We start from the raw sequence: 24,127 nt of genomic DNA, 5'->3' as shown, positions 1-24,127 counted from the left end.
TATGCCATTCAGCTTTTGGAAACATTGTTTGCAGCTGTAATAGTTACATGTGCTAAGTAAAAAGGAATAATATTTGAAACCTCAATCCCTAATGCCATAAGGGTTACATTTCCTTAGTTGTGCACCTCAGCTATCACCAAGTTAAAAAAACCTTTCCAGCACCTTAGCAGATCCTATCATTTCTTGATAGAGACTGGAGTAAGCCCACTGAGAAAACAACTGCTTGAAATGTGGGCCAATGCTCAGAACTACAATTTAAATTTGGTCCAGACGTGACAGTTACTGGATCACACGTAAGGAGGGCCTTAGCCTTGGCTTGCTCTTCATAGGTCTCCTCTATGAACAAAATAAAAGAACAGCAACAATTTCAGAAAAGTATTACTACTGGAAGTAAAACGAGGCTTCGACATACAAGTAAACAATAATGCACAACAAGAGGTGTAAACAAATGTTGGTGCATACTTTGGTACACGGTAATTCTTACAGCTTTGGCTAAGTGCTTTCTTTCCTATGAAATGATTACAGGTACTATAAAACATGGACCATGTTAAGATATTTGTATTCCTCCAAATGGATACTAGTGTGCATGTGCTGCCCTGGGAAATGGACTCACATCGAAAAAAATGTAAAGAGTATTTTGGAAATAAATGTATTGCTTTCTTTAATATTAAATTGACTAGGTGTGGTTCATGAATTCATTTTAATTAGAAATGTTGCATCACCGTTCATTCCAATGGATTTATACAAAGTACTTTCCCTAACGCACTTAAATAAAAAACGGTGCTGTGATGCATCTAGGATTTATGTTAAGGCACATGTGTTTTCTAAAAGAGTTGAAATCATTGCTTTATAGATAGATAACCATCAGGGTATTTGTGCACTTTTTAGATGTCGCTAGTAAGCCGACCACTGAGGCTTTAGATTAGGACGCTTTGACCCACATGCACTTGTGTTCCCTGTGAAGGGATCAGACCAACTGTTCCAACCAATAAGAATGAAGTACCCCACATCTACAGTATACAGTATGGCTTTACCATGCTTCATTCCAGCACTAGAGCTTGTTGCGCTGGGGTGAAAATTCAGCCCTCCATAATGCGAATAGCCGTACATAGGGAAACCGTAGCCTAGAGGAAAGTTGAAACAAAAAATAATTAATGCCATGCAGATGGGACACACACACACACATACACCCTTAGTGACCATAGAACATGTTTTATCCGACTACCATGAAAGATCCTGATGGACATACAAAGCGCCATCCAAGGTTATAGGTGAGTTATGCTGATATGATTCTCAAGCAGTGTCCCAGGCTGACCGTCTGTCTCATCTGGGTCAACCGGAAGGCCGCTGATACTGGGGCGGTGAAGGCGGTCGGGGTCAGCCTTTTGACATATGGCATAAAGTAATTTTCCCTTTACTGTAGATGTTGGTTGATGTTGGCAATCAATATTAACCAATGAGTAATGGTGTCTACATAAAAGTAATTTGTTCTCTGGACCACAGCAGGAGGGAAGCAAAAGCGTTAAGTCACTAAGGGTATCCTTATAACCGCTACAATGTTTGCTACTGTTAGTAGAATGTTTGAAAATAGAATGTAAGTTACATTTCCTTTGAAGCATGATTTATTTAACACACAACTCATAAAAAAAATGAAATACTGACTAGACACTAACAACTACTTCCCTTTATAAATAAAAAATGACCAATCTTATGTCTACAGACACATTCAGACTTCTCAAACAAGAGACTGTAAGGAAGCAAGGATTGGCAATGCCAACTTGCTTTTTGTAAGGGGAAATGTAATAGTTGGGCAAGAAAATCCAATAATTAATGAACATCTTAGGCTACAACATTAAGGAAGCTGAACAGTCTTGATTAGCAGAGTTGAATTATAGCCTCACAGAAAAGTGTTGTTGAAAGGAGTCATAAGACAAAGTTTGATTTGTAGGTCATAAACCTAAAAAGGCACATACCACAAAATATTGCATAGTGGCTGTGTTTGACAAAGGGTCAGAAAGCCTGTGTGCACATATCTTTACTTTGTAAAGAATTAACACTGTAAATCCAACATGCCATGACAGCAAATAAAAGAAATGAACGTGCAAGGGCAAACAGTGAATACAACTGTGTCATAATGTCATAACAGGCAATATCATCCAGACAGCACAAACTTTCTGAACACAAAACCCACTAACCAGCTATTTATTAAAATGGCATCCTGTCAGCAAAGTAAATACATCAAAAATACACTGTGGCTGTAGTGTAATAAAGGGATTACTTGATGACATCACTAAAACCAAATAGGAATACAAATTAGTCAAAGTAATCATCCTCGAAATGCTATGTGGATGATGGACAGCCCATCCAAGCACTGTTAAACTAAACCAATGACTGAATGAGACCAACTGAAACCACTTTGCCTGTCCTGGTGAAGTGAGGCATGTGAGGATTAAACATTGTTTTTTACATGGGGTTCCCATTAAATCTACACCAGGGTTTGTGTGGTTTGATGGACGGCGGTGGTTCAGAATGCCAGAAACTCATTGATCTGATTGTGTTACCTGCTAAAGCTGTGGTTTGAAAACACGTGAAATCCTCTACTCGTGTAAGATCTCATTTCCCCTTCACTCAGTTACCCAGTTGTCCTCAGTACTACCTAAGAAAGGAGTGAGTCTTCATTCAAGGAGAAGTATGTTTGATGCATGACTCAAAACGTCTATTGATCTTACCACCCCCGGCGCTGGCGCCAGCCCCTCCTCCACTGCCAAACATGCCGCTTCCTCCAGCGCCAGTGCTGCCACCTCCATAGCTGTCAGAGAAGTTGGGTATCACCTTCTGCCGCTTCCTCTGCACTTCCTCCTTATCTGAATAAAGGAAAGCAGCAAGAGAAACATCACGGGGATGTGAAAATTAGTTGTCAATCCCCTAGCATTAATGAGGTCACAAAAAAATGTAAAAAATAAAAACCCCCAGAGGACGATTACTGAACAAAACTTCCCCCAAAATCTGTAACTTGTTCCCCCAAAATCAGGAACTTGTTCCTACCCAATCTGAGATTAGTCCCAGATGCCATTACTTTCAGGAAACAGCTAAAAACCTTACACTTCTGAGAATACCACACTAATGAAGCCAGAGAGTCAAATTGAATATGAAGGTCAGCAGATCTATCACACTAGACTACAGCCACTTTTACGTACAAATGTAAATTGATTCTTTCAAATAATTCATCAGGATACATGTGATTTATTTAACTAAGATGGAATGCCAAGGAATGTGTGCATTCTTAAATGACAGATGAATATTTCACACCCATATCATATTGTCAAAATACACATCACACTACCCTCATCAATCTGACCAAAGATGAAAGATCAACTCCAATCCTATAGATCTGCTGAGGAAAAGGGATTCATAATCTGATCACGAGGGCAGTGAGTCTTTGATGTCGGACTTAATATTATGAGATTCAGAATATGCCATATAATTTAATTACTTACATAACTACAAAGTCTATAGTATTATAACCATCTTTAGTGAAAAAAGGCAAATGCTGTTCTACCCTTCAGCAAGCATCATAACCTGCAAGAAGACAACTTTAACTCATTCAAACATATTTGTCTAGGAAACTGATGGCATAATACTAAAGGCAACGGGCGAACCGCATCTTTAGATCTAAGGGGTTAGGAGTTAAGGGGAATGGGAGATGAATCTGTTTTAGCCAGTTCTGGCAAGCACAGCAAGTAGCAGCACAATAAGCCCACAATCGTCCAATATGGCCTTGGTTGTTAGGACACTAATCCAACAGTTATAGACACACGCAATCCCCAATCACATTTCACCAAAAGGCATTCACAGCCATTCACTGAAGCAATCTGTAGAAGTAGCATACAACCCACATAAAAAGTTATAAACTAACAAACTGATCCAAGGATTTGAGAGTAGGCAGTAGAAACATGGTTATAGACTGAACAGGTTCATGTCATTGCATTTCAGTCTGAGTGCCTTTGTATAACAGTAAGAGGTGTTGATATGGAGAAAACATATCAATCGCAAGTACAGTTGTGCTTTAAAATAACCACAATACCTTCTTGCAACCCCAAATTGAAAAGTGATAAAATGGCCCATTACAAAAAATAAAGGAGCAAAATACTTCTGAGGACGCATTTGATTCAGATTTGAATGAATACAAATACTGCTGTGAAGCATACAGTACATAAGTAAGTACATTCCCTAGGATTCTACCGTCTTTCATTGTAGAGTAGACTATCTAATGTTCATCTAGTCTTCAACTAGTCCTAACCATGGGTAAAAAACAGACACATTTCACTTTGTCAATGTTTATTAAGCAAAGGCATCAGCCAACATTCAGAGGCATGGAGTAAACAAGCATTTACAATGCAATGGTCTCGGCAATATTATAGGTAGAGCTATTGGTATTGCTCATTATTTTTTTATTATTTTTGTATCCCTAAATAAATGGCATTGTCATTTCTATTGGCAGTAGCTTTTTTTTGCATATATGATACCTATTGCATTAGCAGAGAGAGAGTGAGTTAGTGAGATAGAGAGAGAGAGTGAGGTATTGAAATAGAGAGTGAGGTAGTGAGAGAGAGTGAGGTAGATAGAGAGTGAGGTAGTGAGATAGAGAGTGAGATAGAGTGAGGTAGTGAGGTAGTGAAAGAGTGAGGTAGTGAGGGAGAGGGATGTTGTGAGGTAGTGATATATAAGCATAGAGTGATGTTGTGATGTAGTGAGATAGAGAGGTAGTGAAAGAGAGAGTGAAAGTGAGTTAGTGAGATAGAAAGAGTGAGGTAGTGAGATAGAGAGTGATTGAGGTAGTGAGTGAGAGAGAGTGAAGTTGTGAGGTTGTGAGCTAGAGAGTGAGGTAGTGATGTTTTGAGAGAGAGAAGTTGTGAGGTAGTGAGATAGAGTGGAGTAGTGAGGTAGAGAGAGTTATGTAGTGAGAAAGAGTGAGGTAATGAAACAGTGATGTAGTGAGGGAGAGGGATGTTGTGAGGTAGTGAGATGTAAGCAGAGTGGTGTTGTGATGTAGTGATGTAGTGAGATAGAGAGAGGTATTGAAAGAGACAGTGAAAGTGAGTTAGTGAGATGTTGCAGAGTTCTGATCCCGTGATGAGGAGCACACACCCTGCTGAACTTGGCTCCGGTGGGAGTATAACTTTTGCTTGTTTTCGTGTGCAGTGTTTGTGCAAGGTAAGTTTGCACATTCACGCTGGAGCAGTTTAAGGCAGCAGGCATGATTCTTGGATACTTTGTGTTTCTGACACTGTAGTGTCACCTGTGTGGGAAGAGTTTGGTGTTGCGTATGATGACCCAAGTGGTGCTGTTGTTCTGACATTCAGGGAGACAAGCAAAGAGAATCCAGAAGGTAGGTCAAAAGACAAGGGTACGGTACAGAATGCTATTAAAAGCCCTCCACTGAAAGTGGGACTGAAGGACGAGCGGTTAACAACCTGATGTGGTCTCACTACGAAATAGAAAAAAAAAAAAAGAAAACATGCCACTAAGCGGTCAGTGCCCCGATGCCGCTTCACTGCTCACGCCATCACCCTGGGACCTTCATTTGTTTCCATAATTTATATCCTGAAAACATGCTCTTAATTCCTTCTAAGCATTGGCATCCTTCGTCCTATGTGTTCTGAGATGACTGATCCGTGTAGCAAGCACGTTTGGTTTCCCTTTTCCCCAGGGCTCGAGTCGGGGTACCACGCCGGTGGACGGCGTCCCCCCACTTATTTTACCGGGTGGACGCCATCCCCCCTGCCCAAAAGCAGGACTTTCAACGATGGCATTACTTCCCCGCATGGCTGCCCCGTCGATCTCCCAAGTACGGGGCTGGCTGTCAATCTTCTGTAGCGCGCGATCAGAGTGACCCTGCCCCCATCGCCTTGTAACCTTTGTTATGTTGAACCTGGGCAGCAGCGCGTTGACACCTGATCCGTCAGCCACTGTTATGCAACATGTAACCCACCCCCGCACCAGCTGCTCTCTTAAAGCAATATGTACCTCTCTTGGTAAAATTAAAGTCACAATACAAATGTCGCCGCCTCTCTGTTGCTGGCTAACATGTTTACTTGGTTAGATTAAGGCTAGTTTGAAGATAAACAATGGCGATACCTTGCCCGAGGTCTACCAACAGCAGGAGTTCCTCTCACACAACTAAACACTCACTCTCCTGTCGTCTCCAAGAGAGAACCCACCCGTATGTCCCGCACATTTCAACAGCGGACGCCACACTCTCAGCTGCCTCTCTGGCCCGAATCAGCCCGAGCACCCCGGTATCGGACGGATTACTTGTAAAGTTTCCTCATGTCAAATCTCTCCACTTTTGGTGCAAATCGGAGCATAAGATTTATCTACTGACGCAGCAAAACACTTATTGAAAATAAGTTTATGGAACAAATTCATATATCCACCGACTTGAAATTGAAAATAAGTGCGTGCAAGCCTTTTGCCAGAGTCTTGTAAATGTCTGTCCTCCATAGAAGGCTGACAGCACTGCAGGGGAGCACCGGGAATCTGCGTCTTTGGTCTGAAGGAGGACTGTCGTACCTGCTGTGACCAGGGCTGGAGTCAGGTCTCCAACGGCCCCGGGCACTAGATCCTGGGACTTGCACAGAAGCAGCCTTCGCCATCTCCCGGCAGTGAGCATCATCCCACACTTGCTTGCATGGGGCATGAACACAGCGCCGGACGGATGGATCCTCACGGCCAGACGATAGGGAAAAAATGGCGGATGGAAGCTCCGAAACTTTTTCGGATTCGGGGGCGTGTTCCTGCTGTTCTAAAAGGGCGTGGCTAAAAAGTGGAAAGAACAGCAAGAAACACGCCCCCGAATCTGAAAAAGACGGAGCCTATTTGGAGGGACGGCTCTCTTCTCCAATGGCTGGCCTCCGTTTAGGAAGCCAGCCAATGGAGGAGAAGCAAAAAGAGAGGCGGGCTAAATAGCCACTCTAGAAAACATTAAATCTTCCGACTTCCGGTTCTGCCTTCGGCAGACCGGTAGTCCTCGACCTAAAAAGATAAGTGCACCCTTAGTGCTATCACTCAACGAAGGGATCTAGAATCAGGAGTTGTCAAACAACTACATGTGATTTTTTTTGCCCATCAGAAAGTTCAACCATTGGTGCATCAAATTAGAAACTCTGAGTTGTTTTGGTCTGGGACATTTGTGTTGGGGTATGACATTTCGGCCAGGTCAATTTCGATTTCAGAGAAAGAAGTTTTGCTGCTCATTCATCTGTATACGGCTAGAAACCCATTTCCTAACAAAATTAATTCCATCAATGCACAGTGAGAAAGATTATTTGCAAACAGAGAATATGCAAAATGGTTGCCAATCATCTAAGAATGGGGCTCCCAAGCATATTATCCTTAAAATCAGATTAGATGATGCACACAGAGAGCACTAAACTTCCCTGTACTCCAGAGACCAGCCGATCTCTGAACATGTTAGAGTTAATGTTTCTGCAATTAGGAGAGAATCAGGAGTAGCCAGACAAATATCCTTTTTTTCCAAACACACCAATAGTGCACAGCTTAGGTTTGTAAAACAGCACCTGAAGGAAGCACAAGAAGTCTGGAACAATGTACTCAGGGTAAATGCACTAACAGTAAAACAATGTGGCTGTAATGTACAACAACATGTTTGCTGAAAACCAAACCCTACCTGTCACTACGAGAGTTTCTCACCAACCATCAATCATGGTGCTGGAGAGGTGATCATTTGGGCTTGCTTTGGAGAAGCAGTACCTGGAACAATCACTGAGTCCACCATGAATTACTCCACACGGGTCCCTTCTAGAGGAACACGTGAGATCATCTATTCAACAGCTAAAGCTTGGCCCCATGCAACAAGACACTGCTCTAAAACACACCAAGGAAGCTATGATTTAATGGTTGAATAGTTTCAGGATTTTAGAATGGCCAGGTAAAAGTTCAGATCTCAAATCCACTGACATGCTGTGGTGGAAACTAAAGTAAGATGTGCATACATTCATTCCTTCAAACATGACCAAGCTTAAACAGTTTGGTATGTGCGCCAGGAATCCTCCCAGGTATTGTGAGAGTTTTACAGGAAACGTTTAGTTTAAATTATTGCCACTTAAGAGTGCCCCACACGTTACTGGAATGTGGGGTGAGCTCACTTTCACACAAGGTTTACTGGATGTTTTTTCTGTAAAATGAGAAAGTGAAATGTGTATGTTTTTTTTAATCGCATTATGTTAGAATTAGCTACTGATGGCGACTAGATTAAACTCAGATAAGTGTTAATATGCAATATGCCTTAGTATGTAATAAGCCAGAAAAGTCTTAATATGTACATATTAAGGCAGCTTCTTTTTGTTCATCGCTGTTTAACAAGATAAGACACCAATACATTATTTCTTATAAAGGCTGCTTTCAGATTAGACGATACAACACTCTAAGAGACAGGGGGTCAGGGGTGATAAAACAAACCATGATAAAGCTGTATCTGCTTCGTCACAGGAGGGGATTACAAAACATAAACAACACAGATATAGGCGCAATTTTCGATCGGAAAGCGCTGGAAAACACAGGTACTTGTAGATATTGGTGCAGGGAGGGAGGCAAACACTTTTAGGGCTGCATGCCAGAGCGAGGTAGGAAGGGAGAGGGGCACGGGGCGAGGGAAGTGGTCAAGGGAAGTCTTACAATGAACAAACTAAGAAATAGGAGGGACACAAAAACTGAGACAGACTGTATGGAAAAGGAAGTTCTGACAAAGAAAGGAGCAGCAAAAGGGAGAAGAGATTGGGGGGGTGGAACAGGAAGGCTAACAAATGTGTGAGGGGGCTTACAGTGGTTTCTCATGGTAAATGGTGCAGTGTTACAAGAAGTTTTTGTTTCTATTTGTGGGTAAGTACCACAGTCAGTAGCCGTAAGTGAGTGGGGGTGTGGGCAGGAGGTGTTTTGAGAGCCTGTTGGGGAGCAGTGAGCGGCAGCTGTCTAGGTTGGGTGTGGTAATGTGCTTCGGTGAGTCCCACATAGCAGCACAGGTCGACTTAGTGAAACAGTAGTTGTGTATACGTTTTGATGTGTAGCAAAATGCATCTGGGCCCGTATTATGCAAACAATGAATATGAGCCTCATTATGGCGCATGCTCAGCCCCCCAGGGCAGCCACGAACTCGCGCTGCCCTGGGGGTAGCGCATTCCTGTGAAAAACAGAGCGGCTGCTTTGAAGCTGCTCCGTGTTTCACAGTGAAGGCGGAAAACTGCCTGCACTTTTAAAGGGGATTAGAGATCCCCTTGCAGGCGGATGCAGTGTGTGACTGCACCCGCCTGCAAGGGGGTGTCTGTGGGGTCAAAGGGACCTCCGCCCCCCTCCAGAGGGCGCACTGACAGTGTGCCACCTTTTAGGTGGCATACTGTCAGTGTGCCTCCTTAGACTTTCTTTCCCTCTGCGCCCACGCCTGTAATACGCCATGGGCGTAGAGGCAAAGGGATTCCCTCATTTGCATAGGGCCACACCCCATGCAAATGAGCAAACACCCTCTGAAGATAGCACTGGTGCTTTAGGTTTGCCAGCGCTAATGGTATTACAGAAGGGGCCTCGCAAGTGTCTGCAGCCCCTTCTGTAATACCAAAGTGTCCCTGGCGTGTGCAAAACCAGCGCAAACGCCCATTACACCCCAAGGCACTTATATAATACAGCCCCAGGTGTGCTTTACATGTGACAATATAAAAAATGAACATTTAAAACTTTCGAGGAGAAGGCAGTTTGCGTGGCCGAAGTGGGGCTTAAAAGTATTCTGCCCCTTAGAAGTAGCACATTCCTTAGTTTGAGGACCATGGAAGTATATTGCCAAAGCGTCTTTCATATCTGCTCACCCTGATGGAATATAAGTAGCTGCATGTCAAAGAGAAACCCCAGAGTAAAGCGCAGACTCTTTTCCATGTTGACAGTATTCTTGCAGCTGGTGAGCCTGGTGCTCAAGAAAATAACACGTAGGGGCATATCATCAAGGCCCTGCGATAAAATTATCGCCGCTTTAGCGTCCGTTTTTGGGTGAAAAGCGGCGATAATTTTATCGCCCTATCAGCAAAGACACGCTATTGGGTGTTTTCATGCCTCTGCGCCAGTTTCCTCAACGCCCAGCTTTGCATCACTAATGAGATGCAAAGTGGGCGTAACACACAGGGCGTAACATACAGAAATTACCAGGAAAATATCGCTAAGCGACATTACTCCTATTATCAAACTGCACGCTAACCTGTGCAGTGACGATAAAAGGAGCGCTAACCGCGCTTATCGCAGGCTTCCTTATGCCTGCTTTTCTTCTAACTAAGCCGTAATAGTCAATGGGTGGTGTATTATAACCTCGAGACCACCCTGCCCTATCTACAAGGTTTTGCCTATCGCTGTGTGATTATCGCTGTATTTTCAGCGATAATCGCACATTTTGCCTCTATCGCTGGTTTTTATATCGCATTGGAGATGGGCGTTGATGATAACGTGCTATCTCTGCGACATTTTCCAGCAATAGCCGGCGATAATTATACTTGCGCGCTGAGCGATAATTATCGCGGGGCCTTATATATATGCCCCAAAAGTACTAGCAACTCAGGGTGCACTTTTATTATCCACTAACTTCAAACTGGAAAGGATGATAGATTCAGAATTTCCTCCACTTGTGTGCTTGAGGAATGCTGCTAGGGGTAGGTGCAGCTTTTGCAGCCTTTACTTTGATGTTGTAAATATGATTAACTTCAATAGCACCAATGTCAGAAGGAAGGTACAGAACAAGCGAGCTGTGGAGAGGGCCTTGCCTGCTAAATTTCAGGGGGGCGGGGCTTGTCTGTATCCCAGAATTGTAGAACCATTGTAGGGTAATACATAAATAAATAACTGTGCTATTTCCTTTGTCTGCAGCTACTGTAGTTTGGATGCATCCTAAAACAATAGGCAACATGTTAAAAGAGAGTGAGAAAGAGGAACTGCGAGTGGGAGATAGAAAAAAAAAGAAAGTAAAGCGAAAGAAAAAAGACGGGGAAAAAAACGGAAAAAGTGCAAAAGAAAGGGGAGGAACAGAGAAGAAAAAAGAAAGGAGCAAAAGAAAGGAGAGGGGGAAAACAAAGGAAAGAAGCCAAAATGGTAGCAACAGAAGTAAATATAAGAGGAATAGAAAGCTAAAGAGGTAAGGAGAAGGACATTAGAAGAAGAGAATAGCATGATAGAAAGAAAAAAGAAGAGAGAAAGAAGGGGAAAAGAAAGAAAGACAGGAAGAGTTAAAACGTAAAAGAAAGAAAGTAGCAAAATAAACAGAAGTCAAAAAAGGAGTGAAATAAAGAAAAACATAACAACAGATAGACAGCAAGAGTGAAAGACAAAGGAAGACGTTGGATGAAAAAATACAGAGAAAACAGAAAAAATAGAAAATAAGTTAAGGATTTAGAGAGAGAAAGGAAAGAAAGAAGAGGGCAAGGGAGATATAAAGAAAGGAGAACAGAAAGTAAGAACAGAAAAATATGAAAAAGGGGAGAAATAAAGGGCAATTGTAAAAAGAAAACTTGCAGAGAAAGAAATAAAGAAGAGCGAGGGTTTCTCAGTTCTCCAGTGCCCCCTTCCCCTATGCACAGAACCAGACACAAAGAGTTTTAAATTGCTGCCTTGGCAGGTAGGCAAGCTTCATAGTCTCAGACCAACTGTTAGGCAATCATCATGTGCAAGCTACCCAGAGGCAGCCTGCAATCTACTCGTAGCTCGGAAACGACCAATCGGAGACTCGTGTTCTAGTGTGATTTAGAAGGTGAGGAGAAAGGCTGCACTACAGGAGGTCTTATTACTAGTGAAGGTACCAGAAGAGAAGAGTGAACTTCAAAGGAGGGATTCCGTTCTCATTTCAACACTACCAGTTTCTAGAAGGTGAGCTGAGGAGAGAGGCAGGGCTGAAGGAGGTCTGGAGAATTGGTGAATATGCAAGAAAACATGAAATTCTTTTGTACGTTTTAGGGTTCTGTTTTTTCCTGACCAGAGCGAGGGGAAGTAGTTTTGTATATTTGGCTACAGTCTTATGTATCTTTGGGACAACCGGTAGTGACGGAGCTAGTCAGGACCCTAGAAACACCTCTGAAATCCTCAGAAAGCGAAGGGTACAAAGGTGAGGTGACGTGTTTGCCCACACCCTGATCTCCTTTGTTGGGTATTTTTCTAAGCCATGATCGACCCCAGTGAGGCTTTGTCCTTCCTTTGAGAGACAAGTATTCCTATTTGGTAGATAAAGATGCAAGGGAAGATTCCAAGTGATCGGTTGGCAAAGGTATTTATAATATTTTCAACAAACCACACTTCAAAGCGACACTGGAGGTTTTGCATGCCATCGAAAGTTTATGATTTTCGTGGTTTTTCACTCCTTTTGCATTTTCCAGGTTTTTGGGGCTGGCAGTTTTTGCACTGCAAGAACTGTTCTCACCCTCAAAGTTCATAGAAGTACGGTTTTGTAAATGACTAGAGAAAGCCGAGGATGAGGATGTAACACTGCAAATGGAGCCGAGTATTGTCCTACTTGGTCCATCTTTCAAGATCTATTTTACAGAGGCCTATGCAGATATCAATTGTCTCCTGTAGAATTACATCCGATAAAAGCAATTTAAGAAGCAGTTTCCAAATGCACCACGTGGTGGTGGCAGCTCTCCTTCCAGGTAGCAATGATACCGAAAGATTATACAGGAGTAAGCAAAAGCACTAGCAAAGCCAACAGGCCTAGCTTTCTAACACATGTGAACACAGAACAGACAACCCTGCACAAGAAATCTTGTGAGAAATGAAAGAGGGCACAATCATGGGAGACACAGGGGACACAGGCTGCTCAGACACAGCACAAACAACCCATGTTAGCACATTAAAATCAAACTGCTTGGCTTTGCCAAAGCTTTATTTTTTTACCATTAGCAAGTACTGCAGTGAGTATCGGGAAATGATGTCAAAACTTAGGATGCATTTTAGTTTAAGGTAACCTCTGGTAATAGCTGCCAGCCTCACACATTTCATATTTATTTTGTAAGCCTGGTGAAGAGCAGAGCTGCATTGCATTCATGCATGTAGCTTGTGTGTTTATGTTACCTATTACTCCTTGAAGCCAGAGAACACCACTCCCAGGAGATGACATGAAAGAAATGATTACATCAATGCTGAGGGTGCCTTACAGCTGACATCATATGTCATTGAGAGAATGCCAAAATCCAAATATCTGCGAGTGCCTCATGCTACATCCACATTTTAGCCATGTGCTAGTATGCACCTGTAGACAGCTGTATGAAGCCAGCTATCACCAGAATTACATAATGGTGAAGGAAAGAACTGAAGGGAAAACTAAGTAATGGAAGAAAGCCAACAGGAAGAGGTCCAAAGCCATTTGTCTTCCAATAAATGAGGCCGGTGACCGAAGGTACCAAGCAATATCACTGCAAACAGACTGGACTAAAGCAACAACACAATCAGGGGGCACTTTCTGTTTTCTTGTGGCAAGCCAGTTCATAACTCAAATTTCCTATGGACTTAAAAGATGCTCCACGAATTGTTGTGGTCTTCTGCGGGTAGCTTGCCAGAAAGTGCGCATTTACTTCGTAAACAGACAAATTTGTTGGATCATGGTCAATTTTTTCTTTTTGAAGCTGTAGAAAGCCAACCCAATAACTTTCCATTTAAGAAGACTAATGTAGGATTAACGTGTGCTTTCAGACCATAAGCTGTATCTATAAGCACTGTGTGGGCTCTGCAGACATTCAGAGATGCATCTGCTATAAGAATATACAAGTGAAAGGGATGCTCTATATAATCTCTATCATCGGGGTTGTGGAATTCCTTTACACAAAACATGCTTTTCAGCTGAATCATTTGTTGGTTACTCTGGGCTGCACAATGGGAAGTTGGGCAGTATTTCACTAGTGAGCACTCCGCTGTGTGTGAGGTCAGGCAGATTGAGGCCCCTTTGAAAAGGTGGCAGGGGGGTATGGAGTGGCTGACCCAGGACATGTATCTAGTCTACTGTTGAGTGGTCTGGCCAATCCCAATCAGGTCCCCATCACAGTTCCCTGAGTGCTTTCACCCCAGATTGTCCACTGGCATCTGAGGCCCTACGAAGCAGCACAAGCCCAAACAGGGCCAGCGAGGTCAGGCCACGCATTGTTAGGTTATGCTCAATGAACACAAGTCCCCCGTAACGCGATGGGAGTGGGGACGATTTCGTAGGCTGAACAAGTTTCTCAACCGAAAATAAATGAATGAATTTTCACCTCAAAAGAACATCATTCAATCAAGTCTCGTGAACAAATAATTGAAATGCAAAAGGCACTCATTTCTAATGGGTCGAGAGTTCGTAACAGATCACACAATATTGTATTATTTTCTTACTTCTTTTAATTTTCTAATTATATATAAAAAAAAAAACATACACTTCAAAACAAACAGGTACTTGAAATAGTATTGCATACCTGTGTGAACAGGAAGCTCATAGAACTCTAAATATTTCTGAATTATCCCAACACATTTCGACCTAAATTATCTTCCAGGGCTTCTCAAGACAAGCCACACGTATGTTCGGCTGCTGTGCAGGGGGCACTCGAAGGGGCTGCGACTGACCTCTGCTGGTAGACAATGATGTGCCAACATGCCCCGAAGAGACGGAGCTACATCCAGACCTGTACGCTCTTTTCTTCTCTTTTGTTTGCTACCAGTGGCGGCTGGTGGATTTTGAGACTGGTGGGGCGAATGCATAATGAATCAAAATATGCGAGCGCGCATAGCGCGCGAGCTCTGCGGCAATAAGGAAGGTTCGGGGGGGTTGTCCCCCGTGAAGAATTTTTTTAAAAATTGGCATCTTTTTGGTGCGATTTTCAGCACTATTTCTGTGATAAATGGACTAAAACTTCAGTTCTTCTAGGCATTCATAAGAGAAAACTCATAGATTATTTCAGAGAATTTCTGGGTTGACAAGCAAATCTGACTTCTGAAGAGGGCTAGGGTACTAAGCAAGACTGCTTTGGCTCTACCCTTTCCAATAGAAAACACTAGTTAGCGATGTGAACAAGTTCAATTGACAAACCTGGGGTCTAGGGAGGGTCCCACTCCTGAGAAAGAAATTCAAAAAAGGATTGCCAAATGGTGCATTTTAAAGCAAATGAATGCAGCGATAAAGCAAGGCTTATTAAGCAGTGGGAACGTATAGTCTTGAAATATTAAACAAGTTTAGCTAGAGAGGCGGTTGCAGGGAGCGAGGATACAGTGAGGGAGAATGCATTGGTAGAAAGGCTGCACAGATGGAGGATGCAGGGTTAGAGAAAACACAGATGGAGGGTGCAGGGATAGAGTACACATTGAAGAAGAATGCACTGGTAGAGGATGCACAGATGGAGGCTGCAGGATTAGAGAATACCCAGAAGGAAGGTGAAGACAGGATTCATGGACGAAGGATGCGGTCGCAGAGGATCACAGGGTGCGAGGAGGGGGTGCAGTTGCAGGAAACATGCTGACAGCGGATGCACAAAGTGGGATGGCGAGGCTAGCTGGCTGGAGGTGCTCAATGCTTTGCTCTTGTTCACTGGTAGGTATCAGCCCTCGTCCCTTACCCCCGCAGCACCCAGAGGCACCTGACTGCTCCTGACAGATGTTACTCATTCATTCCTCGCAGCCTGTGCGATTCTGCTGGCCACCAGCTTGGAACACGGCCTAGGAGCAGGGTGAAGAGGCGCTAAAAGTCAATCCATGTTTTTGGCATCAGTGTTTTAACTAGCGCGTGGTCTGAGGCTGTACAGCTGCCTTTGAGGTGTTCCATTCGCAAAAACAGCACTGGTGGCGTGAGTGGCAGCTAGGATCAAAGACCCCCAGCATGGAACGGGATGACCCCTGTTGTTCATATTCATGCCACACACAGAGCTTCGCTGCTTCATTATCTAGGGCTGTGATCTGCTGCCCTGACATTGCATTCCTCTGAGCATTAGCCCTCCCCTCCTTAACCCTGGAGCAGCTGAACAGCGAGCGGCTGCCTCTGGGAGGGTGGAGGGGGAGAGTGCCATCGGACCAGCCCATGCTACGAGCCTGCTGGCACCCAGTGCTTCGACTAATCACTTCTAACACCAGTTCACACTAACACCGTAGACTAATCACTTCTAACACCAGTTCACACTAACACCGTACACACTTCAATGCTGCTCATTCCCTGGCAGCGAGAGGATGAAATGCTGCATCAGCCCTGCATCAATCGGACCAGCCCATGCTACGAGCCTGCTGTCACCCAGCGCTTCGACTAATCACTTCCAACACAGGTACACAGTGACCTCAGAACATCCTGGAAACACCTAGAGATTAACACATTTTGGCAAACGTACGCCTAGTGTTCTGCTTACTGTTTCTAATTTCTTGCAAGCGTCTCCCCTTTCCGTGCACCGTCCCGTGGCTGCCATAGCAATTGGTAAAAACAAATTACATTTAAAAAAAATGTCACTCCTATGCTGCTCCCGTTTGCTCTGGCAGTAGCTTTAAAAAACACATCACTCAGCACAGCTACCTCCAGCTAAGAGAGGCATTAAATTGTGCCCAAGGAACGCCTCGACAAAACCGGGCCTGGGTTATGCAAGTGAAAGTACCATAAAAGAAAACATAAAATATGTAAAAAGTACAGAGTCCGGCAAGGCTGGAGAGGCCTCCACCCTGCAAAGGAAAGTACAGGAGAGACCATGGCTCAGCCTGTTTCACCATACGGAAGCTCTCGCGCTTTCAGCAAATGCGTGATTTACGACATCAATGGATTCAATCAATCTTCTCAGGTCAAGAAGACAAAAAGGAGACCAGAAGCAATTCGAGCGTAAAACGGATTTTCAAAGGTGCACATACAAAATGCGCTTTAAAGCGGGTATAAGACGCGGCGCCATAATTAATGAAATTAATCAAATAAACTTACCAGGCATCCCCTCTGCCGGTCCCGCGTCGTGGAACTAACTTCTCCCCGCTCTTTTGGTTGACTGGCAAGTGGCAAATAAGAAGACTGGATGCAACTGGGGGTGACGTCTCGGCTGTATCCTGGCATTTGACAGGGCATAGGGCAACTGTACGTCACCGCCCGAGCAGGATCCTATCTTCAGGCTCCTGAACTACACTAGGCATGCGCAGCATACCTAATGTAATGTTAATGGAGTGGGATGGTAAAATAAAAAGCGCTCTACTCGCAGTTGGAGTCTAGACTCCTGCTGCTCTCTCGCCTGCCTGCGCTGTGCGTTTGTTGACTCATGCGCACTTGAGGCTGTGAAGCAGCTGCCAGCACAGGCCGGAAATGTAAACAGACGAATTGTCAAAGCTGTCAATTCGTCTGCTTACATTTCTTGCTGCCTGATTAGTGAGCCGTTTTTCTTGTTGATTGCCTTGTGGGGCGCTGCCCCCGCGCCCCCTATGGACCAGCCGCCCACACAGTTAAAGCGGTCTCAATTAGACCTGAAGATACTCAATAGAACCAAATAAAGAACCTGTCAAAATTCCATATTTTTACAAATCGCCTCCATCTGTGTCATCTGCCAGAATGGACTCCACAACTGCCTTTTTACTGTTCCATAATACTCAATCTCAGTCATTCTCCGCCCTCATTCTTAACCGTGGTGTTCACCACGGGAAACAACCATTACAACGCAGTCATTACAACGCACCACCTTTACAACGCAGTCATTACAATGCAACATCCTTTACATTGCATGTCATTACAATGCAGCCATTACAACGCATGTCACAACACATGCCATTACAACGCGTGCCACTACAACGCATGATAAAGTAAGTAATGGGAAACAGTAATTTTTACCCCTACACCATCCAACACTTACCCTACTGTTGCACTCACTGGAGTGGGAATAGTAATGATTACCCCTACACTATCCAACACTTACCCTACCTACTGTTGCATTCACTGGAGTGGGAATAGTAATTTTCACCCCTACACTATCCAACACTTACACTACTGTTGCCCTAAAAGTACTATGCGTTGTAATGGTATGCGTTGTAATGGTATGCGTTGTAAGTGTAGTTTCTAAAAATGTGTTGTGTTGGCATGCATTGTAAAATCATGCATTGTAATGGATGTTGCCATGTAAAAACCGTGTTGTAAAGGCATGCGTTGTAAAAGTTTGCGTTGTAACTGGCCTATTCGTTCACCACAAGCACACTCAAACTCCTTACTGAAGCAGGTTCTGAAATAAGAAAAAAACACAAGACATTGACTGAAAATCAGTTTGACTCTAGCGTCTAGTGTGCCATCAGCTCTGCCGCCAGCACAGAGATGAAGCTGACAGCACAGACAGTAAAGCACCCAGGCAAAAGTCCCTGCGGATCTGCAATTCAAAGCCCAGTCCAACTCTCGGCAAGGCGGTCTCGCCCTTTTTGAAGGACTTACCTTTGATTTCTGGGTAATACAGAAAGGGTTTTGGTTCACTTGTTTCCAAGTCAGATTTTCTTCGGAGTTGCACAAACACAGACGCAGGTTTTGTAATATTGACATCCCTGTATTTGGGTGTTTTGAAGACGATCGCAAACTGAAATGAAAGCAAGAATAAATGCTACTTAGAGGATGGATTAAGGTGCTGCTCGCCTGTCTTCTGTTAAGGTAGCGCAGACGGTGGTGAGTTCCCCGTCATGAGACTTACAATGATGAGATACAAGGATAGGATCCGAAGGCAAGCGGTCTCAGGTTGTGCATCAACATCCTTTCACACACCAAGCTCGCACCTCTAATCTTGCATCTGAGCAGGAAGTCCAAAAGGCTTCAGACTTCTCTCTCTCTCTCAAACCTCCATCCAGCGCCACCTATAAACACCATCTCACATTGAACCCGATACCTCCGTTTCTAGGCTTGACGTGCAACGGCACTTGCACCATTCATGGCGAGCATAATGCCCACTATGCATACTCCAAGCCGCTCTGGTTCGGCTTTCTTCAGCTCGTGACTTATTTTACTTGGGAGCCATCTGTTGTTGGCTGGACACATTGTGAATCACATCTTGGATCAGCCCACAGGACTATTTGCTCTCACCTTCTTTCTAATGGCTCTTTGGATGTATCCTTCCACCTCGGATGGAATGCATGAGGAACTATTTAACATCTGAAAAGTACCCTCTATCATCACACTGTCTCATTCACTTTATCTCCGATAAGGATAATATGCAGAAAGCAAACACTTTTTTGCCATTTTACCCCAGTACTACCCAACGAAGAGGCTTGGCTTTAAAGTGATAAAAAGTATTAGTACCTGCAATGCAGACCAATAAAATTGGTACATGCTTAAAGCATTATCATAACAAGGCCAGGCCTACTAGCTTTGCCAATGCTTTTTTGCAATTTTTTTCCATTGCAGCAGGCATTTTTCAGTTACTTTTATCTGTGGTCCACTGCCAGTGTCATACCCATCACACTGAAGCAAGGATTCGTGGACAAGTAACACAAAACCTAATATTCAGAACATACCCCTGGTAGGTAATCAATTTCACAAATCTACATAAGCAATCTCACAATGGCATCAGTTCTACAAAAATCATCAAGGACAATATCTATTATCGTGAACGCGAGTTCACATTAAATAAGCAAACATTATTAAAAAGTTCCCTAGTCTAAACAATACAGGTCTCTGATTTTTTCAATTGATATACATTCTTATTATCACTGCCTTAACATATCTGTGACAACACTGGCGCTATCCTAACACATTTCCTTAATCAGAGTGCTAGTCGGTACAAGCTATTATGCCCGTTGACGCGTCCTGAAGAAACCCATTTTCTTTGCCAATGCTTGTCATGTACAGAGCTTGTTTATTCCCTAACTTGGTTCCTGATATTTGCATCTCAATTCCAGATGGGGCCCCTCCGTATGACCAAGACTAAAGTAAACAACAATGAAAATTCGGCGATAAAGCGGCCTACTGCAAATCTGGAAGGGTTTTACTCCTCTCCACGAAATTACATTTGTAAACAATTATCATTGGAGTCTCCCACCCCAAATATATTTAAATGGATGTGTCTATTCAGCATACCTGCCTGTGCACATCTGTGGGGGAAAAGTCACCAAATCCTTCCCAGTAGCCACCATTTTCATCATCTTCATAGAAGCGAATTTGGATGTCATCTAAAATCAAAGGAATAGAGGTGAGTACTAGTCTCGCTCAGGCTCAAGCATTAAATTTAGGGGGACAAAAAATGTTCCTTAACATCGCTACAAAACCATCATGAGTGAGTCTTCATGTCTGCGTGGGTGCTTGGGGAACTGCTATCAAGAATGAATGGTTGGATGAATAAATGTATGCTTGGATGAGTGATTAAGTGGCTGAGTACAGAAATGTAGCGGGTCAGTTTGTTAATAGGCTATGAATGACTAACACTGATGGTGGGTTGCTGGTTGCCTGAGTGCATGAATAGATCAGTGCCAAGTACATGATAGATGCAGGCAGGCTACACCAATCCTACAGGCTGATATATCAGACAACAAAATGGCAAGAACCGTCACTATTATGCCAAGGAAAACATTACACCACGGAGTGTTACTGTCATGCCAAGAACACCCGCAAATATATATTACCAACATGCTGCCAGTTTAAGCATTAATGCAAATATGGGAACTTACGTCACAATTTAGCAGTAGGTCAGTCTAGGAATTACACAGGAGAAGACATCATTGTGCCAAGAATGCAACTACAAGTCACGATTTAGCAGAACCACCATTGCACATGCTCAGAGTTGCCCCATTACTGAGTAATCCTTAATGCATGTACAAATTTACACCACCACTCAGACATCCTAAATGTTTGCTTAAATGTGCCACGTTACTCAGTAATAGGAAGTGTGTGTTTACATTTGCCCCAACACTCAGTAATGACTCCAGCATGCTCCGTTAGGAACAATCACTGATCCATCATGGCTGCCTGCTCAGACCTGCAATTGGAAATCATTAGTATTAGGCAAGATTACACCTTTGGTTAGCTGATTTGGTTGCACTGGCACACGGGCACCATCACTCACCCTAGAGTATGCTCATATCATCACTCAAGGTTACTGTTGCATTTCATTTGCAAACATAGCAACAAAGCCAACAGATTGGTTAAATTTAACATAAGCCATTTTTATGTTGTTGGAGCAAGCCCACTGCATGGCTCTGGAAATCCAAGGTGCCATAGCCTATCTCACTTCATAAAGCCCCCCCCCACTAACTTTGTTGCCCTTTTTCAGTGAGTAGGACCATCATGCAAGCTCTGTGAGGGTCGTCTTGCTACTTTGGACGGAGAGCCAGAGAGTGCTGGTCAGAGGAAATGGTAATGCGCTCAGTAACTGGGTTTTTCAGGAAACAGCCGCTACAACGCGACTGTTTCCCCGCATACCATTACAACGCAAGCGTTACCACGCATACGTTGTAACAACGCGCAGTCATTACTACACAAATTTTTTTTACAATGCATGCGCTTTTACCGCGCATACCTTTACAACAAATTTCATTGTAAAGGTATGTGTGGTAAAAGCACATACCTTGTAAAACAGTTATAGGCGATATACATCGTTGTGAGGAAACAGAGGCTCTTCTGTTTCTTCACGACGTGCACCGCCCCTCAGACGACCAGAGGGAACCAGGAACCACGAGGAAAGAGAGGACCCACGAGGAGAGAGAGAGGTAAAGGGGACTGGGGGTGGGGGGTCACTTATTTAGGGTAGAAGGGGGTCGGTGGGATATCGTGCAGGGTTCTGTTTTACGGTTTTGGGTAGGGTCGGGGGTAGTTTTTTAGGGTAGGGAGAGGACTGGGGGTCGTGCAGGGTATTGTTTTAGAGTTTAGGGAAGGGTTGGGGGGTCGTGCAGGGTAGTGTTTTAGTGTAAAGAGAGGACTCAGAGGCGGGGGAGGGTCATGCAGGGGTAGTGTTGTAAGGTTTAGGGTAGAGTCGGGTGGTCGTGCAGGGTGGTGTTTTAGGGTAGTGAGAGGACTGGGGGTCGGGGGGAGGGTCATGCCGGGTACTGTTTTAGGGTTGAGCGTGGGGTCGTGCAGGGTACTGTTTTAGTGTTAGAAGAGGACTGAGGGTCGGGGGAGGGCTGTGCAGGGGTAGTGTTGTAGGGTTTAGGGTAGTCAGGGGGGTCGTGCAGGGTAGTGTGTTAGGGTAAGGTGAGGACAAGGGGGTTGGGGAAGGGTGGTGCAGGGTAATGTTTTAGGGTTTAGGGTAGGGTCGGTGGTCGGCAGGGTAGTGTTTTAGTGTAAGGACAGGACTGGGGGTCAAGTAGGGTTGTTCAAGGTAGTGTTTTAGGTTACAGAGAGGACTGGTGGGCGGGGGTGTCGTGCAGGGTAGTGTTTTAGGGTTTAGAGTAGGGTCGGGGAGTCGTGCAGGGTAGTGTTTTAGTGTAAGGAGAGGACTGGGGGTTGGGGGAGGGTCGTGCAAGGGTGGTGTTTTAGGGTAGGGAAAGGATTGGGGGTTGGGGGTCATGCAGGGGTAGTAATTGAGGGTTTGGGGTAGGGAAAGGAATGGGGCTCAGGGGGGGGGGTCTTGCAGGGGTACTAAATTAGGTAGGTAAGAAACAAGTTTATTTAGACAATTGTCCATAAAACATTCTAAAAAAACAATTCAATTAACAATGAAAAACATTTTAAAAGAACCCCCTCCAAGCTACACAGCACCTCCTACCCACCACATTTCATGATTAAAATTCTGTTTAACAGATCGTAAAAACCGAGTAATTCCAACTGCCACATCTACATAGCGCATTTCTGACAATAGCGCCACAGCTTTCCTCCTATGGAGAGCATTGTATTTAAAAAACAGAGGCCTTAAAAACTTAATTCAATTTGCAAGATAAAAGACATAATCCATAAGAATATGCATGAGGGAGCATTTAACTTTCAAAGGGCAGTGGGTGGGATGAATAGATTGGATTACATCCCACCCGAACCCTTAATATTTCATTCCTCAATCCTGGGTCTGGTAACTGTGATCAATGAGAAAAAACCTTTTCCTGGCCCAGTGTGAGATCGAGAAGCTGATGGATGATTTCTTCCTTAGATACTGTAGGTCAATTGATTCAGACACCATAGCAACAGATTCTCTCAATGAACGTTTGCCTGGAAAGGGGAACCAAGATGTAATTGTACCACTGTTTGAACGGATGTTCCTAAGTGCAGTTAGTGTGGTTCTTACGGGCTTGCCCACATCCTTTCACTACTTCGGATCTCTTCCCAACACAATTTGGAGACTTAAACCACCTCATCATCCTCTAGCAGTGTGTTAAAATATTTTAGAGCCCGAGTATAAGCTGCCATATTCCAAGAGACCAAGTTGCACTTACTCCTTTTTGCCTGAACCATAGTGCCTTGGGGGAGTGATAGGAGTCTTTTAAGCACTAACCCTTCTAATCTGTCCCAATCATAGGTAGTATCAAGGGAAAAAAACTCTCCACCATACAGACCTAACAGAGGTATCTTCCCTTCATAAACCCTTAATAATGGAATATGGGATAGCCCCCCAAATCTACTATTAAATCTTGCCAGACAGCTAGCCTGCAATAGGGCCTTCTGCTTGGTGTCATCCCAGTGAGTACCCCAATTTAAATTCCTCCTAAAGATCACGCCCAAATATTTATATTGGTCAACTTGCTCCGCCTCCCGTGTATCTAAATGCCAAGTAAAACTCTTTACTTTTTTTCCAAAGATCAAGATCTGGGTCTTTTCCAAATTAATACAGATCTGTTTCTGCTTGCTGTAAGTTACCAGGGCATTTAGCTTCCTCTGCAGAACAATAGGGGTATAATCCAGTAATACCAGATCGTCTGCATAGAGCAGACAGACAATGTGCTGGCTCCCAATTTTTGGGGAAAAAGACTTAGACTGGAATATAAAGGTGGGAAGGTCGGCCAAAAATAGACTAAAAAGCAGAGGTGCTAAAACGCACCCCTGACGCAGGCTGTTGTCAATAGGGATTCTTTGCGATAATGGACCAGATTTATCTAACACCATCTGAGCCCAATTACCAGAATGCAATGATTGAAGTGCCCCAAGAAGGTTTAGTGGTAGGTCCCAAGCGGCAAGTTTCCTCCACAAGATATCCCTGTCCACAAGTCTACAAAGCAACAGCACAGCCTTTGATTTTCC

General features: G+C 43.9%; 1 protein-coding gene across 4 annotated transcripts in view; it reads right to left on the bottom strand.

Annotated features, from left to right (window-relative positions):
* Positions 1-24,127, bottom strand: part of NFKB1 (nuclear factor kappa B subunit 1) — a 272,410-nt gene that overhangs the window by 76,514 nt on the left and 171,769 nt on the right. For all 4 annotated transcript variants that reach the window (XM_085636087.1, XM_085636099.1, XM_085636094.1 and 1 more), the window contains 4 exons: positions 20,048-20,139; positions 18,419-18,557; positions 2,730-2,864; positions 1,035-1,124 (listed from right to left, as the gene is read on the bottom strand). In XM_085636087.1, coding sequence (XP_085492213.1) covers positions 1,035-1,124; positions 2,730-2,864; positions 18,419-18,557; positions 20,048-20,139 — 456 coding nt within the window. The remainder of the gene's footprint in view (positions 1-1,034; positions 1,125-2,729; positions 2,865-18,418; positions 18,558-20,047; positions 20,140-24,127) is intronic.

The sequence above is a fragment of the Triturus cristatus genome, chromosome 2_1 (genome assembly GCF_964204655.1).
Source record: "Triturus cristatus chromosome 2_1, aTriCri1.1, whole genome shotgun sequence".
NCBI lineage: Eukaryota > Metazoa > Chordata > Amphibia > Caudata > Salamandridae > Triturus > Triturus cristatus.
The sequence above is the reverse complement of the archived record's forward strand: the minus strand, read 5'-3'. Positions and strand labels throughout refer to the sequence as shown.